The 16459-nt window shown below is 36.4% G+C and overlaps 1 protein-coding gene across 4 annotated transcripts in view; it reads left to right on the top strand.

Moving 5' to 3' along the window:
• The window catches only part of LOC115218415 (transcription initiation factor TFIID subunit 1), a 79983-nt gene that overhangs the window by 6053 nt on the left and 57471 nt on the right, over positions 1 to 16459 (top strand). For all 4 annotated transcript variants that reach the window (XM_029788216.2, XM_029788215.2, XM_036508307.1 and 1 more), the window contains exons 2-15: positions 1014 to 1170; positions 2509 to 2626; positions 4460 to 4582; positions 5365 to 5732; positions 6064 to 6267; positions 7113 to 7289; positions 8702 to 8921; positions 9144 to 9233; positions 9534 to 9637; positions 10347 to 10469; positions 13601 to 13669; positions 14678 to 14794; positions 15575 to 15748; positions 15881 to 16054. In XM_029788216.2, the coding sequence (XP_029644076.1) occupies positions 1045 to 1170; positions 2509 to 2626; positions 4460 to 4582; positions 5365 to 5732; positions 6064 to 6267; positions 7113 to 7289; positions 8702 to 8921; positions 9144 to 9233; positions 9534 to 9637; positions 10347 to 10469; positions 13601 to 13669; positions 14678 to 14794; positions 15575 to 15748; positions 15881 to 16054 (2187 nt within the window). In that variant the 5' untranslated portion in view covers positions 1014 to 1044. The remainder of the gene's footprint in view (positions 1 to 1013; positions 1171 to 2508; positions 2627 to 4459; positions 4583 to 5364; positions 5733 to 6063; positions 6268 to 7112; positions 7290 to 8701; positions 8922 to 9143; positions 9234 to 9533; positions 9638 to 10346; positions 10470 to 13600; positions 13670 to 14677; positions 14795 to 15574; positions 15749 to 15880; positions 16055 to 16459) is intronic.

The raw sequence follows: 16459 nt of genomic DNA, 5'->3' as shown, positions 1-16459 counted from the left end.
GAAAGTGTTTTATGTAGGATGTGTGGTGCCTAGTAGTGCTATTTTCTGTACATTATATATATTTGTTAGTCCCAGTGTTTTTGTTATGTATTTGTCTGAATATTTTTTTTATCATACCTAATGCGCCCACTATGAGAGGAATTGTTTCTGTTTTTGGACTCCACATTTGAGTTACCTCTATTTCCAGGTCTTTGTATTTTTAAGAGAAATGTTGTCATCTGTTGGTATTGATACATCAATTAGAAAGCATTTTTTCTTTGATGATGTCTGACCTATTGGCCTTAATTTCTCTATCTGTGTGTATTGGCATATCCCATAGTATTGTTTCTTTCTCATTTTCTGTGACCTTTTCTTGTGTGTGCCTATACCATCTTTTTTCTGTTGTTATTCCATAGTGTTAGCATAGCTTCCAGTGTATGTAGGTCCCAACACTGTTGTGTCTGTGAATATATTCTTTCTTAGCCAAGAAGAGACAATATGATTTATTGTTTCTTGTCCATCTCCACATATTCTGCGGTTACTTGTTATATTTCTTTTCATTATATGTTTTTGGTAATTTCTGGTGGGGAGGCTTTGATCTTGTGCTGCAATTAAAAATCCTTCAGTCTCTGCTTTGAGTCCTGAGCTTCTCAGCCATTGTTGGGGTTTTGCTTTCTCTATTTCTTTTGAGTTTAGTTTAACCCAGTATTTGCCATGAAGGGGCTTTTCTTGCCATCGTTTTATCATGATCCATTACTGTTCCAGTTTTAGTGTGGATTTCAGTTGTTTTACAGCTTTTGTTGCTTCTTCTTCTTCTTCTTCTTCTTCTTCTTCTTCTTCTTCTTCTTCTTCTTCTTCTTCTTCTTCTTCTTCTTCTTCTTCTTCTTCTTCTTCTTCTTCTTCTTCTTCTTCTTCTTCTTCTTCTTCTTCTTCTTCTTCCTACTACTACTACTACTACTACTACTACATTATTATTATTATTATTATTACTATTATTATTATTACTATTATTATTATTATTATTATTCCTGCAGCAATCTGAACTGATGCATTTACCAGTGGACAATGGACAGTGAAGAAGAACATGATGATCAAACTGATGTCGCATCGTCAACAATATCCTGCCTCACAGGTTTCCTATTTGGAAACATTGATGAGAAAGGTGAACTTGAAGAGGACTTCTTGGATGAGGTAACCATAACAACGACAACATAATATTTATCTAATTTCATATTTCTGGGTGCCACACGTGATTGTGTGGTTAAGGAGGATACTTTGCCAACCAAGTGCTTCTAGATTTGATCTTCAGTGATAGCTTCAGCTTGACTGTTGCCTTATAAGCGATATTTTGTTGATGAAAATTGCAGAAACTGGTCAGATGTGTGTGTCTGTGTGCATGCATGCCTGTGTGCACATGTGTGTGTGTGTGTGTGTGTAGAAAAATTAGCTTGTATTTAGATATTGAGTTATATTCATTTGCATGAAGGTGGACTTAGCCACTCAATAAATAGAGTTAGATAAATTAAGTTCTACTAGACTAAGTAAGAAGGTTGATATTATCATTATTGTTTCATCAGTTTTACATCTGGCAAGGGTTGGGGCTACATTCTGAGGCTGATCCATATACTCTTCCTGATGTTAACCCTTACTTTCATCTTACAACATGTGGAGATACAGTGTGTCTAGTCTAAAAACTGTGATACAAATGTTTAATATAATTAACTAAAAAAAAAAAGAAAAAGTGATGCCCCAGCATAGCCACAGTCCAAAAAGTAAAAGTACTAAAAGAGTGATTAAACCCTTTAGCATTTAAACCAAATAAATCTGGTTCAAATATTCTTCCTCAAACAGGTCGGATCTAGCTTTTCAAGTCTACACTACAATGTTATTCTAAAAATAAGCCATCACATCATTGAAATCACTGCATGACCGTTTCAAAATAACACGAATAAATAAGTATTACTTTTAACAGAAGAATCTGAATGCTAAAGGGTTAATATAATCATTAAATTGTTGACCCCCTCATATTGTCTCTTCTCAATCCCAACATCTTTAGCAACAAAATAGCAACTAAAATACTTCATTGTCTTCTAGTAACTTGAACCTACTGCTAACCTCCTCCTCCTCCTTCTCCTTTCGATATATTTTTATCAGTGGGAACACTTACATCTATTAGTCTACAAGTATTTTCTTCCCTGTCTTTAATAATAATGTCTGGTCGATTAGCCTTGACAGTTCTGTCAGTGTTGACTGGAAAATCCCAGAGGATAGTGACATTTTTACTTTCAACGACCGGCTCAGGATGATGTTCATACCAATAAGCAGGAGTGCTGATTTTGTTGTGTTTACATATTTTCCAATGTAAATATTGTCCTACACTATCGTGGCAATTTTTGTATTCGTTTGGTGTCAGCACAGGACATCCTGAGACAACATGGTCTATTATTTTGTCAAATGTATCACAGAATCTACATTTAAGTTCAGAATCGTTATTATTATTATTATTATTATTATTATTATCTGTTTTAGGAATCCAAGAAGCACCTCAGTTCTTTAAGCTCACTCAGTCGGTTTGAATCAATGGTTAAAGAGATTACCGATGATCCAACAGCTGAACAAACTGAGAGAGATGATGGATCATTTGAAAGTAAGTTGTGGATATTTTAATTCCAACCATATTATTTTTATTACTACTCTTACTTGGAGAAGTACTTAAACTATTTGCTGCTTTAAAACAAAAATTTGGTACATCTTGGGAAATGTTCGTAAAAGTGTCTAATTCTGTATGAGAAAGGCTCAGCAATATTTACAGATCCAAGTCTTACTATTTTCTAGAATGTACCTATGGCTATCGTCATTAGTAATCTGTTACTGTCTCAATATAGGCAGATGGTCAGCATTGACATTATTTTGGGGAATATGTAGTTGGGTGAGATATGTATGATCACAAAACAGTTCTGAAGGGGTGACCTGTAATGTGTACTGAGAGAAAGATTTTACAACTGGTCATTCAGTGAAGGTCATTTAAGTGCTTTCTGCCCCAAATAGCTGGAGAAACTAAAACCAGAAAAAGAAGAAAAAAACTCATATGATGGCAGATCATTGATGCAGCTGTTTCTTGGATTCCACCAAATGCAGCTCTGGAAGCATCAAAGATATTGTTTCATCCCTAGTTCCAAGAGTCAACCAGAATACCGAGGTACTCTACTTACCAGCCATAACTAACCATTAGCAAAAAAGAAGAAACTGAAAGTGAATAGGGGTAGCAGAATGGTTGTGTCAGTAAGAAAGGCAAGAGATGCAAAAATCCTCCCCGCTTCAAAAAACACTCTCCAAGAAAAGGCAAACAACTAAATTGTGTAAGAAGAATCCCCCTCCCCTCCATGTTACATTGAAATTCACAGTTGCTTGCACAACAATTGAAGAACTGATGGACTACATAATGCTGCTATATGATTATCTTAGGATAAATCCAATGCAGATTTCTGAGTAGATGAGTTTCATTCAGATGGAAAACACTAGACATTAATAGCAACTGGGGAACCCTAATATGAAGGAGTTTACATAAAACATTACCTGGACATAGGTTTTTTCTTAGCCATTTAGACTTTAAAATCGCCCTTAGGCATTTTGGATCAAGCCATTATATTGATGCTAAGGCCAAACAAAAAATTGGGTGAAGGAAAGGATCACAGCTGCAGGTAGCTCTGATCTGACCCAGGTAGAGGGTTCTCACCCTTCAATATGTGTGTGCAGAGGGGATGGTTATCTAAATGATGCTTCATATAAACTATTGTGTTTTATGTAATCAAATAATTATTCTGTGTTTTTAATTTATACTGGATTTTAAAAAAATGTTTATTGTATAATATCCTTAGCCCACCATTTTTGATGTAACTTTGTTTTACCCTTCCCTAAACATTTTTGTAACTTCTTATATAAGATTGTATTTGTATGTATAGGCTCTTCTGGCCTATATGTACATAATATAAAAAGTACTAAAGACCACAATTCTTTAGTCTGATCAATAAGTATCCAGACTGTTGCCATAGTAACGAAGCTAAAGCACGCAGAGTGAAGCCACTTGGTACACATTGACCTTTAACTCTGCTGTGCATGCACACCAAGTTTTAACATTCTAGCTCACTTCTGCTGTTTACATCAGTGCTTGGAAAGAAGGTGTGTAGCATGTGATTATCGCATTGACCATGATAGTGAAAGCTGTCATGGCAATACCTGCTCAGATATTATTATTATTAGATCAAGTAACTTATATCTTGGAAAATATATCCAAAAGTATTCATGATTAACAAATACATTCCATTGATTCTTGTCTTTTGTCCTTCTGTTGTGGTTGACAAAATTAAAATTGCAGATATAGACTAGGGATTGATTCAAATGACTTCGACCCTTTCCGTATAAATTTATTTCTGTTAGTCATGTATCCATCTAAGTTATTGTTATTTCTTGTTTTCTTTAGATTATGACAAGAAAGATGCAAATGCTGTTGATTTTTCTGACATCAGTGAAGTTGTTGAAGAAGAAGAAGAAGAAGGAACAAAGACAAATGAGGCAATAGAGAATTTGCATGCGCTTCAGAATAGTAAGTGTTACTATACTTCATCATTATCACCATCATCATCATCATCATTTAATGTCCGTTTTCCATGCTGGCATGGGTTGGACGGTTTGACTGGGGTCTGCGAAGCCAGGAGGCTGTACCAGGCTCCAGTCTGATCTGGCAGTGTTTCTACAGCTTGATGCCCTCCCTAATGTCAACCATTCCGAGAGTGTAGTGGGTGCTTTTTACATGCCACTGGCACAGAGGCCAGAGGGGGCTGGTATCAACCACGTTTGATGGTGCTTTTACATGTCACCAGCACTGGAACCAGTCAAGGTGGAGCTGGCATCAGCCATATTTGAAATGGTGCTTTTTACGTGCCACCGGCATAGGAGCTAGTCGGGGTGAGGGGGCTGGCATCAACTATGCTTTTTACGTGCCACCCGCATGGGGAACGAGACAGGTGGCACTGGCATCAGCCACATCTACAATTTCCATTTGATTGTGGTTTGATTTGATTTTGATGTTGATGTACTTGACTCAATACTCCACTAATGTTTTGCCATCAATGCTGTACTACTCCGTATCATATGTTTCAACTTAACTGTACCATATATATAAACTATGCCATTTAAATCCCGAGCAACATCGGGTATGTCTGCTAGTATCCAGTATATATATATATATATACTGGAGAGAGGAAGAGAGAGAGAGAAGGAGACACACACTAACTGCTGTAACAAATTTAGCTTGTCATGATTTGCCATCTCTTCTGATCATCACAGTTTTTCTTGTATGAGTTAATTAATCATTTTCTTTTTAAGATTCCAATGAAGTCCCAAAAGACAGAAGACTGATGCCACCTCCATCTTGGATACCAACCAATGCTGGTCCGGGAGGGGATCTTGAAGATTCTCAGCCTCCACTAGAGAGGCCTAAATTTGAAGAACCTGACTTGTCTGCTGATAATGTTGCCAATAGATCTCAAACAGACAGCATTAACGACACTACATCAAAAATTACTAGTCCAGTTACTCTTCCAAAAACAGAACCTCCATCTCAGAAAACCAGTGCCAGCAGTGAAGATAATGAACCCAAAAAGAAATTGAATACTCCGCTAGCTTCCATGTTGCCAAAAGAACTGGAAAGCGTTGATGTGACGCAGTTGTTTCCCAAGTTTAGACCAGGAAAGGTATGTTATATATTATTTCTTTATTTTTCTTTAAAGAAATATGTTTCAATTATTTACAAATTTAAATCTGAAACAGATGTGTGTGTTTGTGTGTCTATGAGTTTCTTACTGTTTGTTTGCTGTCTCCTACATATATATGTCTCTAATGAAATAAAATGAAAAACAGGACACAAAGGATGTTGCGGTACATATGTTTCGAGCTTTATAGAACAACTTATTCTTACATCAATGCATAATCGACATAACAGATAGTTCAAAAGCCCTTACATTTATCAAGTATTCACCCTGAATATATATGTATCTATGTATATATGTGTCTATATTCTTGTAGGTCCTGCGATTTTCTCGACTCTTTCGTCCAGTACATACCACACATGTTTGGCGTAAGAAACGGAAAAAGAAAAGTTCTGAAGAAGAGAAAGAAAGCGTTGTTAAGAAACTGAAAATGTCTTCTGATGAAGAAAGTGATGAAGTGCAGATAGATTTTGACTATGGTAGAACTCCTACAGCTGAAGAATGTTTAACAGACGATGATGTAAGTCAGCTTGTGGCCCTTTTCAGTTCTTTCTAGCTTGCTTCTTTTCCTTTTTTCTTTCATTTTCTCCCCTTCTTTTGATCTTCTTCATTTGTTCTTTTCCTTTTTTATCTTTTGGTGTTCTTTAACTGTTTTCTTCCAGCTCTTCTTCTTCCTCCCCTTTCTTCTTCTCTACTTTCTCTTCCTCCTTCTCCACTTCCTCTTCCTCCTTTCCCACTTCCTCTTCCTCCTTTCCCACTTCCTCTTCCTCCACTTCCCCCTCCACTTCATCCTCTTCCTGCTCTTCCTCCGCTTCCTCTTCTGCCTCCTTATCCACTTCCTCTTCCTTCCCTTTCTCTTCCTCCTTCTCCACTTCCTCTTCTGCCCTTTCCTCTTCCCTTCTTCTCCTCCTCTTCATCTTCCCCTTCTTCCACTGTCTCCTCTTTCTCCACCTCCTCTTCATCTTCCCCTTCTTCCACCGTCTCCTCTTTCTCCACCTCCTCTTCCTCAACTTCCTCTTCACTGCTTTCACTTTCTCCTCTTCCTCCTCCTCCATTTCCTCCACTTCTTAGTGGTGTTAGGAAGAGCATCCAACTGTAAAGACCTTGCCAAATCAGATTGGAACCTGGTGCAGCTCTCCAGTTTTCAGTCTAAGTGTCCAACCCATGCCAGCATGGAAAATGGACATTAAATGATGATGATGATGATGATGATGATGAAGTAACTATAAGAGGAAATCACTATATCTAATATTCTGTTTTCTGGTTTCATATTCTGTTGTCCATGTGTCTATATCATGTGAGTGAGTGTGTATAAAATAATGTGTTGTGTGTCTAAAATGTTTTGTTGTTCTTTTTCCACCACAGGAGATCGTAGTACGTCCAATAGAGAGTCGATCATCGTCCAACAAACAAGACAAGAACACTGATATTGAGCACAGATTTGAGGTCCCACCCTGGAGGTATGGCCCAGCCCAGTATTGGTATGACTTGATGGCAGTCGATGAAACTGGAGAAAACTTTTCTTATGGCTTCAAGTTAGGAGTAAGAACTTCCATTATGTGACCTCTGTATTGTATGTGTGTGTGTGTGTGTGTGTATTTTATTATTTTACTTGTTTCAGTCATTTGAATGCGGCCATGCTGGAGCACCGCTTTTAATTGAACAAATTGACCCCAGGACTTATACTTTGTAAGCCTAGTATTTATTCTATCAGTCTCTTTTGCTGAACTGCTAATTTACAGGGATGTAAACTCGCCAACATCATTGTCAAGCAATGGTGGAAGGGACAAACACAGACACACACATACACATATGCACACACACACACATACACACATACACTTACATATACATACACAACGGGCTTCTTTCAGTTTCTCTCTACCAGATCCGCTCACAAGGCTTTGGTTGGCCTGAGGCTATTGCAGAAGACCTTTGCCCTAGGTGCCATGCATTGGAACTGAACCTGGAACCATGTGGTTGGGAAGCAAGCTTCTTACCTCACAGCTATGTCTATATATATGTACAAGTGTAGATGTGTGATATATTCATTTGACTGGTAATTTCTACCTTTTTCCTGTATCTATATATGCTGGCACAATAGAAACGGTTGTCAGTAATGCATGGTATAATCATCAATTAAAGATGTGTTTTTCTCCATTCTTGCTCTTGTCTTATATTCTGAATTTTTTGAAATTTTTCTAAGCAATATTTAGATTCACTTGTCAGACATGACAATTACCTTGGATATTAATTCTACATGAATTTATTGGTATCTGATTGTTTGATATATGAGGAGTTTTGATATATGATATTGTTGTGTGGATGCCCCCAGATGATTAAGTAGGCTAGCCCAATACGTAGATATAGAGGGAGAAGTCTAGACGTTGGGAGTTGAGTAGAGGTCATCAAACTTGCGATATAACAATGGATCTCATCCTTGTCGCCACTGTTATATCGCACGTTCTGATGACCTCTGCTCAACTCCTGACGTCTAGACTTCTCTCTCTATATTTACGTATTGGGCTAGCCTACTTCATCGTCTGGTAACGTCCACACAGCAGATATAGGAAAAGTTCCTAGCCTTAATATCGTGAAAGACTTGGTTGGAGGCCCAACCTCCCAAGTTCTTTTACAGGGCTTAGAAAAACTGAAGGACCACTGCAAGAAGTATGTGAATCTGAGAGGGGAATATGTTGAATAAAATCATAATTAACTGAGACTCTCCTGTATTTTCTTTTACTCAAAGCCAGGAACTTTTCAGCACCCACTCATAGTTAACCAAATTTGTTTAACACTGAGTACTTTCTAGATATCTACCTGGATTTATTAATCCTTTTTACTTATTATATATGTATACACACACATATTCATGCTTACATATGTGTGTGTGTGTGTTTGTGCATCAAATAACTGGCTTTTCTTTTGCTTATTTCTCTCTTTGATCGTTTTAGGATCGCAGTAAATTTGACATGATTAAAGAAGCAAGGAACCTGATGGCTTTTCCTGATGAAATCTTTGAAATGGTGACACAAGTCCATTGGGAAGATGAGGTGATCTGGAATGGTGAAGAGGCACGTTCAAAGGTTCTACAGTCACATAAACTGCGTGCACCATCTGCAGGATGGATTCCAAGTGCAAGTTTCCGAAGTGCTGGCCAATTTTTGCAGCAGAGTATGTGCTTTAGTTTATTTGTATTTCTTCTGCTCTTTTCTTTTAACTGCTATGTCTATGGCTTATTCTACTTCTAGGTGGGGAATCTTTATTGGGTAAACCAAGATTGAGTACTTAGAATAACAACATGTGACTTGAAACACCTTCAATACATTGACTGTTTCTTACTCTCTGTCAAATGATTTTAATTCAACTTGTTTCTATCTTCTTCACTTGTTTCAGACCGATTTGGAAATAAATCCTTCATAATTCCAGGGAAGAATGCTTCTGTGCAAAGTTTGGGATCTAAAGTTGGGCCTCAGTTCCAAACTGGTGAGTGTTTCGTTTCTGTTTTTCAATTTTTGTGTTTTCTTTTCTTTTCTGTATGTATGTTTTTATGTATGTGCATGCATGAATATATGTATATATGTGTGTATGTATATATACAGCATGCATTTGAGTCACGGTCTTTTTTGGGAAAGTGGCCTATCCTATCTATCTCTCTTTTTAAAATTTATTCTATTAATTTAAGATGGTTTTTCTTTACTTTGATTTTGTAATATGTGTGTGTGTGTGTGTATGTGTGTATATATATATATATATTGTTTTTCTTTAATTTTCCTGATTACATAGAAATTAGTGATTCCAAAGAATCGAATTGGCGTTCTATCTTCCCGGTTGAAAATGAGGCTCTGGTTTATGAAAACTGGGAAGAGGATATTATCTGGGACCCTGAGGTAAAGTATTTGTCTTCCTTTGAAACAATTCTGTATGTACTTAAATTGATAGTTGTGGTCTATTTGATTATTTTTGTTGTTATTGGGTGTTGTCACTGAGAACTAAGCACAAAATTAAATTATATTTTGGGAGAAATGATTCACATTCTCACCTCTGAAACATAGTTTAAGAAGTGATACAGTTTTTATTGTGGATGCAGTGAATTAGGCTAGAATGTAAAGGTGTGAATTTCTCGAATAAAAGTTATTTAAAATCATTTATATTAATGTTATGTAACATTTTTCATCAATTCCAAAAAATATACTTCCATCTATTGATTTAGTTTGGTTAAAGTGCCTTAAACAGTATATAAGAGTTACATAACTATGCATGAACATTGAATCAGTGTATAGAAGACTTGAAAAATTCATGGGCACTGAACCTCTTTGACTATTTTATTTAACAAATACAGCAAATATACACACACATGTAAATTAATTATAAGTACTGTAATAATGGCATAGGCAGAGCAGTGTGATTAAGATGTTTGCTCTGCCAGCATTTGGTTTTGGGTTCTGTCCCACTACATATTATCTTGTGCAAGTGTCTTCTACTAGCACCAGCCAAGAAATATAACTTAATGTAAATATACTATGATAACAAGCTATGAGATACAAATCCATACATCTTAAATATAAAACAATGTCATATCATTCTGTTTCCTAATAGAATATGGATAAAATACCTGGACCAGCAATGCTGACACTTGATCCAAATGATGACAATATAATTCTTGAAGTTCCTGAAGATATTGATCCAAATGAGCAAACAGAGCCTGCCAAGAAAGAGAAAGTAAGTTATTTATTCTTGTTTTAATAATGAATCATAAATATCAGAATAAAGGAGATGACTAGGATGGTAGAATATTCCATTATGATATTACTGTGGTCTATTTTGGCAATATTTCATAGTTCTATGTTCAAATCTTTTGTGATACCTTTCTTATGATCAACCACTTATTATAAATGTAAGGTATGGCTGTGTGGTAAGTAGCTTGCTTACAAACCACATGGTTCCAGGTTCAGTCCCACTGCATGGCACCTTGAGCAAGTGTCTTCTATTATAACCTCAGGCCGACCAAAGCCTTGTGAATGGATTTGGTAGACAGAATGTATGTGTGTATATATGTTTGTGTGTCTATGTTTGTCGCCCCCTCCATTGCTTGACAACTGATGCTGGTATGTTTATGTCTCCATAACTCAGCGGTTCGGCAAAAGAGACCAATAGAATAAGTACTAGGCTTACAAAGAATAAGTCCTGGGGCTGATTTGCTCAACTGAAGGCGGTGCTCCAGCATGGCTGCAGTGAAATGACTGAAACAAGTAAAACAATAAAAGAATATATCTCTTATGATAAAAGGCAGATTTTCTCTGCCTGTTCCCATGTTCCTTTTTAATACAATTCTACAATATAGAATTTCTTCAATTGGAATTTACCTACGATTTTTACAAGTAGATTCGATTGGGTCATGGCATATAAAGTTTTTTCAATTTGACCCCCAATTAAGCAAAAATTCGAGAAAAGTAAATATTTTACGATTTGCCTCTCTAATTTCAACTGCTTCACTCATGCTATTACCATAATTTCTCCTACTTTCTCTTTGCAAGTGTACCTTAAACCACTACTCAAAAAAAATACAGAGCAAACAGAAACAAATAAATACATAACGATTTACTCCTCACACAATTTCTTCAATTGGAGTTTACCTATGATTTTTCCAAGTACATTCCATTTGGTCATGGCATATAAATTTCTTTCAATTTCACCCCCAATTAAGCAAAAATTCGAGAAAACTCGATTTCCCTCTCTCACTTCAAAGGCTTTACTCCGCCTATTACCACACTTACTCCCACTTTCTCTTTACACACATAGACACGCAAACATATACATATATGACAGTGTCAATTGTTGAAAGAAAATTGTAAGCTAAGGTGTGTGTGTGTGTGTGAGTGTGTGTGTCTGTGTGTGTAACAGGGATGAGCCTTAATACTGGTCATCTTTTTTGCTAGAGGAAGATCCGCTATGGTCTTATATGCTACACCACTGGTTTTCAATTCATATTAATCAAATTAATATTAAATTTTTCACCCTTATTATGTGTGTGTATTAGCAATTCGTATAAAATTGCATCAATGACTTGAACTTGAATAAGTGGTTTCACATAAATGGGGATAAATTAAAAAGGTTTGTTGTTATTATTACTGTTTGACTATTGTAATCACGTGGCATGTAAAGTTTATAGCTGCAACACATATATACCGTACTTAACACACACCATGACACACCACAAATGTATCTTGAACGAGAAGGACTATTCATTATAATACATCAGTTCCACACATTTACCCTGGTTCCATTTCGGACAACTGCACAAACATTTGCCATTTGACACATGTATGTAAACAAATTCCTTTCTTAAAAATTTCTATTCATTTTCTTTTTCAATTTACGTTTCTATACACTTTACACAAATATTTGATTAAACAACTAAAACACTTCACATATGCGACGTGATATCACATCAACAGCATTTTCTCACACCCTCCTTGCACTTGGCGAAGGCAAAATACCAGGGGATGAAAATGGTAATATTGCCATCGATTCCATTTGTACCATTGTTAAAACGCCTTCTGATCTCAGAGATGCAGTGTTCCCAGATCTACAAGCTAATTATCAGAATATGGATTGGATTGGCCAAAGGGCTATTCTGGCCCCGAGGAATAAAACTGTTCACCATATTAATGATGAAATGCTAAAACTCATTCCTGGGAATGTCTATGTATATAAGTCTATCGATACAACTCCTGACCCTGAGGACGTCATCAATTATCCAATAGAGGTACTCAATTCCTTTGAGCCCCCCGGACTACCACCACATATTCTCAAACTTAAAGTTGGTGCCCCGATAATGCTCATTAGAAATTTGGTTCCCCCAAAACAATGCAATGGCACACGTTTGATCGTTAAGTCCTTATCTCCCAATCTGATTGAAGCCACCATTATCACTGGGTGCGGTCGAGGCAACGTTGTGCTCATACCTAGGATGTATCTTTTCCCATCAGGAGCAGACCTACCTTTCATATTTCGGAGGTCCCAGTTCCTAGTAAGGCCATGTTTCGCAATGTCAATTAACAAAGCACAGGGTCAAACACTGTCTGTGGCGGGAATACATTTGGGAGAGCCATGTTTCTCTCATGGTCAGCTTTATGTTGGCTGCTCGTGTGTCGGCAGCAACAGTGATGCTTTCGCATTCGTTCCACAACGAAAAACAAAAAACATTGTGTACAAGGAGGTTTTATAGGATTACTACATTTCATCATTTTCGAACACATTAGTATTTCACTTACATACGACTCTCTTTTATGATGGCATTTACATTTTTAGGCATTTCATGACATTAATTCACACCTAACCAACACCTGTCCTTTGCTCACCTCTATTTCTATCCATTCATCATCAAACCACCAGCCTCATCTTCTATATCCAACGTACATGACACATCTACCCCCTACATCTACACTCTCACTGTTAAAGTTTACATAAGCGACAACACGATCGCAACATACACTTTGGAAACTAAGCAACAGATCATTTTATACAACAACAAATTTAATCTTAACGTCCATCAATGAAAACATCTCCACCACTGTGTTGTGATTCATCTAATCAGCACCACTACAGTCTTGCCGGTCTGACATATGGTGAGTAGATGCTATTGTTCTATATTTTATAAATTACCCATATTTATTTACCCATGCTTCATTCCCCTCTTGCCTACATAGGGCATCCACTCTCTTTTAACACAGCATGAAGTTTTGTAACAGCACATATATATATATTTAATTTCAGACAAAGGAATTTAAAACCAAATGATATTATTATCATTTATTGTTTCTAAGTTTAATATTCAATTAATTTTACAGGAAATTAAAAAGTCAAAAATCTTGCTTGGTAAGGCTGGAATTATTAAGGAAGAGGAGGAAGAAAAAGAGGTATGCCATCACATTTGTATCATTAAAATGATATTGTTGTTGTCATTGTTAATATGTCTGTTGTTGTTCTATAGCCCTAGATCACCTCTGATAGAATAGGTATACGATTAAAAATATTCTAGCTGTGACTCTCCTGTTTCTTCAGACATGTTTGTAGGACTGCATCATTTAATGGTGTGATTTAAAAAAGATTTGGCTGCCGTTTCTTGTAGGTTGAGTGACCTCATAGATACCTGTTTTTTTTTTTTCCCCTAAATCTAGCATTTTGTTGTTAATCAAACAATACATTTGTGTACAATTCTTACCTTCTGAAAATATAATGAATGATACATAAAATATTGCTTTGTTAACCTGACTGTAATCACTGGTGACATTTGGTGGCTATAATTAGTATTAGTGTACCCCAATATGTAAATGTATATCTATATCTATCTGTCTGTCTGTCTGTCTTCAGAATAAATTACTAATAATTGCTACATTGTAATATTAATGGTGGTGGCGGTGGTAGTATAAAGATCTGCAAATAGAAGTAGCCTGAATGTGGGGTCTGAAAACAGAAAGAATCCTTTAATAAGAGGTGTTTTAATAAGTATGATCATAAAACACACTGACAAATATAAGGTTTCTAGTAGTGCCAAGGTGGGAAGAAGTATGTGCTGTTTCTGCTCTTCAGCAGCTGAGTAAATACTGTAGTTAGAAGAATGATGGAGGATGAGCCATAGGAAGATGTGATATGGTGGTGGTGCTTAACATAGGCAAATTGGGTTTAGGGCCTAGCGTAGACAGGAATAAACATAATACTTTTAGGACCTCATTTTCACTGGCAGAGACAGGTCTTCTTGAGCATAGTGAATCACCAATCATCTCAGCTTTTTGTCTTCTCTGTGAGGTTCAACATCTTGAGATCAGCCCTCACCATTTCAGCCTGTGTCTTCCTTGGTTTCCTCTCTTCTACGAATCCCATTCACTAACGATAATGATAATGATGATACTCATGTTTTATTTTAGATTCCAACCTCTACACAAAGGAAAGATCCTTTCAATTTATCAAATGATGAGTTTTACAATCCAAAGCTTACGATGGATAATGCTCTCCGGACTAACATGGGAGGAAGTCTAATCCAGGTAAGTATCAAATACCAAACACTTTCCTCTCTTCTTACTTGATTTCTTTCTTTCCTCTTTTCTTTCTTATTTGCATTTTGTCACATTAGTATTTCATTCATAGTTTCCTTTGTGATATGGGACTTCATTCTTATAGAGTATGTGTGTGTAAAAACAAAGGAATAGCTGTGTGATTAAGAAGTCTGATTCCCAACCATGTGGTTTCAGGTTTAGTCTCACTGTGTGGCACCTGGGGAAAGTGCTTTAGTCAATGCTGGGCTGACCAAAGCCTTGTGATTGAATTTGGTAGACAAAAACTGAAAGAAGACATTGTAAATGTGCGTGTGCATGTGTGTGTGTAGGTATGTGTGTGTGTGTAGGTATGTGTGTGTGTGTATGTGTGTGTGTTTGTGTATGCTTAATTTTGTTCTGTATGAAAGTCAGGAGCTGTGTCTTGTTATTTGTTTGTTCACTTCATGACTTTGAAGATATGTGAAATCAAAGATCCCTTACTTGAAAACAGGTAAGTTTTAGTGACTGGTTGGACATTTGGCTGTGGAACAATGCCTCAATGATATATTTATCTGATGCACACTAGATTGAAAAATTGATATGAAATGAATGCATGAATATATATATATATTACTGTGTAAAGCAGAAATACGACACTTAGGGTAGTAACTGACGTTTCTGGCTTCCAATAAATAAACTTTACTTTGTGTATTGAGTACTCTTTTTCTTGTTTGGAAATTCAAATATGTGTGTGTGTATTTATTTATATCTTTTGTTTTTTTTCTGTAGCACTCTACCCCAGCTTTGGAATTAAGGCAGCCCCTGTTTCCAACTCATATGGGGCCTTCAAAACTACGCAGTTTCCATCGTCCACAAATCAAACGTTATTCCTATGGAGCATTGGCCGCACATGGGCCACATTCAGTTTTACCTTTGTTAAAACAAATAAAGCGGAAAGCAAAGGTAAGATGATATTTTTACTTTTGGTTCTGATATTCTATTCAAGCAATGATTTTTGTAACAATTCAAATAAGGTAGCTGAAAACAACAACAATATTTTCTGAGTGAATTTTTCAATTTTATTTTTTGTTTCAGATGAGAGAAGTTGAACGACAAGCTTATGGTGGTGGGGAAATTTTCTTCATGCGTACAATGCAGGATCTTTCTGGCATGGATGGAGAACTTATCATGACTGAATACTCTGAAGAATTTCCACCTTTGATGATGCAAGTTGGAATGGCCACCAAAGTCAAGAATTATTATAAAAGGGTATACTTTATAATTCACACCATTTGGTTTCTAGTGAGCAATGTAAAGAGGAATTGAGTCCTGAGTGTATTTCCATTCTTTGACTTGGACACTTCACTTGACATATTTTATGGTTTTGTATTGTACAAACATTTTCTGGTAGTTTTCTATTTAAGGTTAGTTATTTAAAGTAGAGACCCACTCTAATAAGTATTTATAAGGTATTTCTAAAAGGCCTATCAGGTATCTACTAGGTTTATCAACATCTCATCATTGTCATCGTAATCATTATAATTATCAACATTTTAACATCTGTCTCATACTGGAAGAGTGTCCAATATGGTACACAACCAACCATTCCATTTCAGTCTGTGTCATCTTTTTCACTAGACCCAACATCTTTAGATCTGCCACCACCACTTCTTT

This window comes from Octopus sinensis, linkage group LG13 (genome assembly GCF_006345805.1).
Source record: "Octopus sinensis linkage group LG13, ASM634580v1, whole genome shotgun sequence".
NCBI lineage: Eukaryota > Metazoa > Mollusca > Cephalopoda > Octopoda > Octopodidae > Octopus > Octopus sinensis.
Note: the sequence above shows the minus strand (reverse complement) of the source record. Positions and strands in the feature narration are given on the sequence as shown.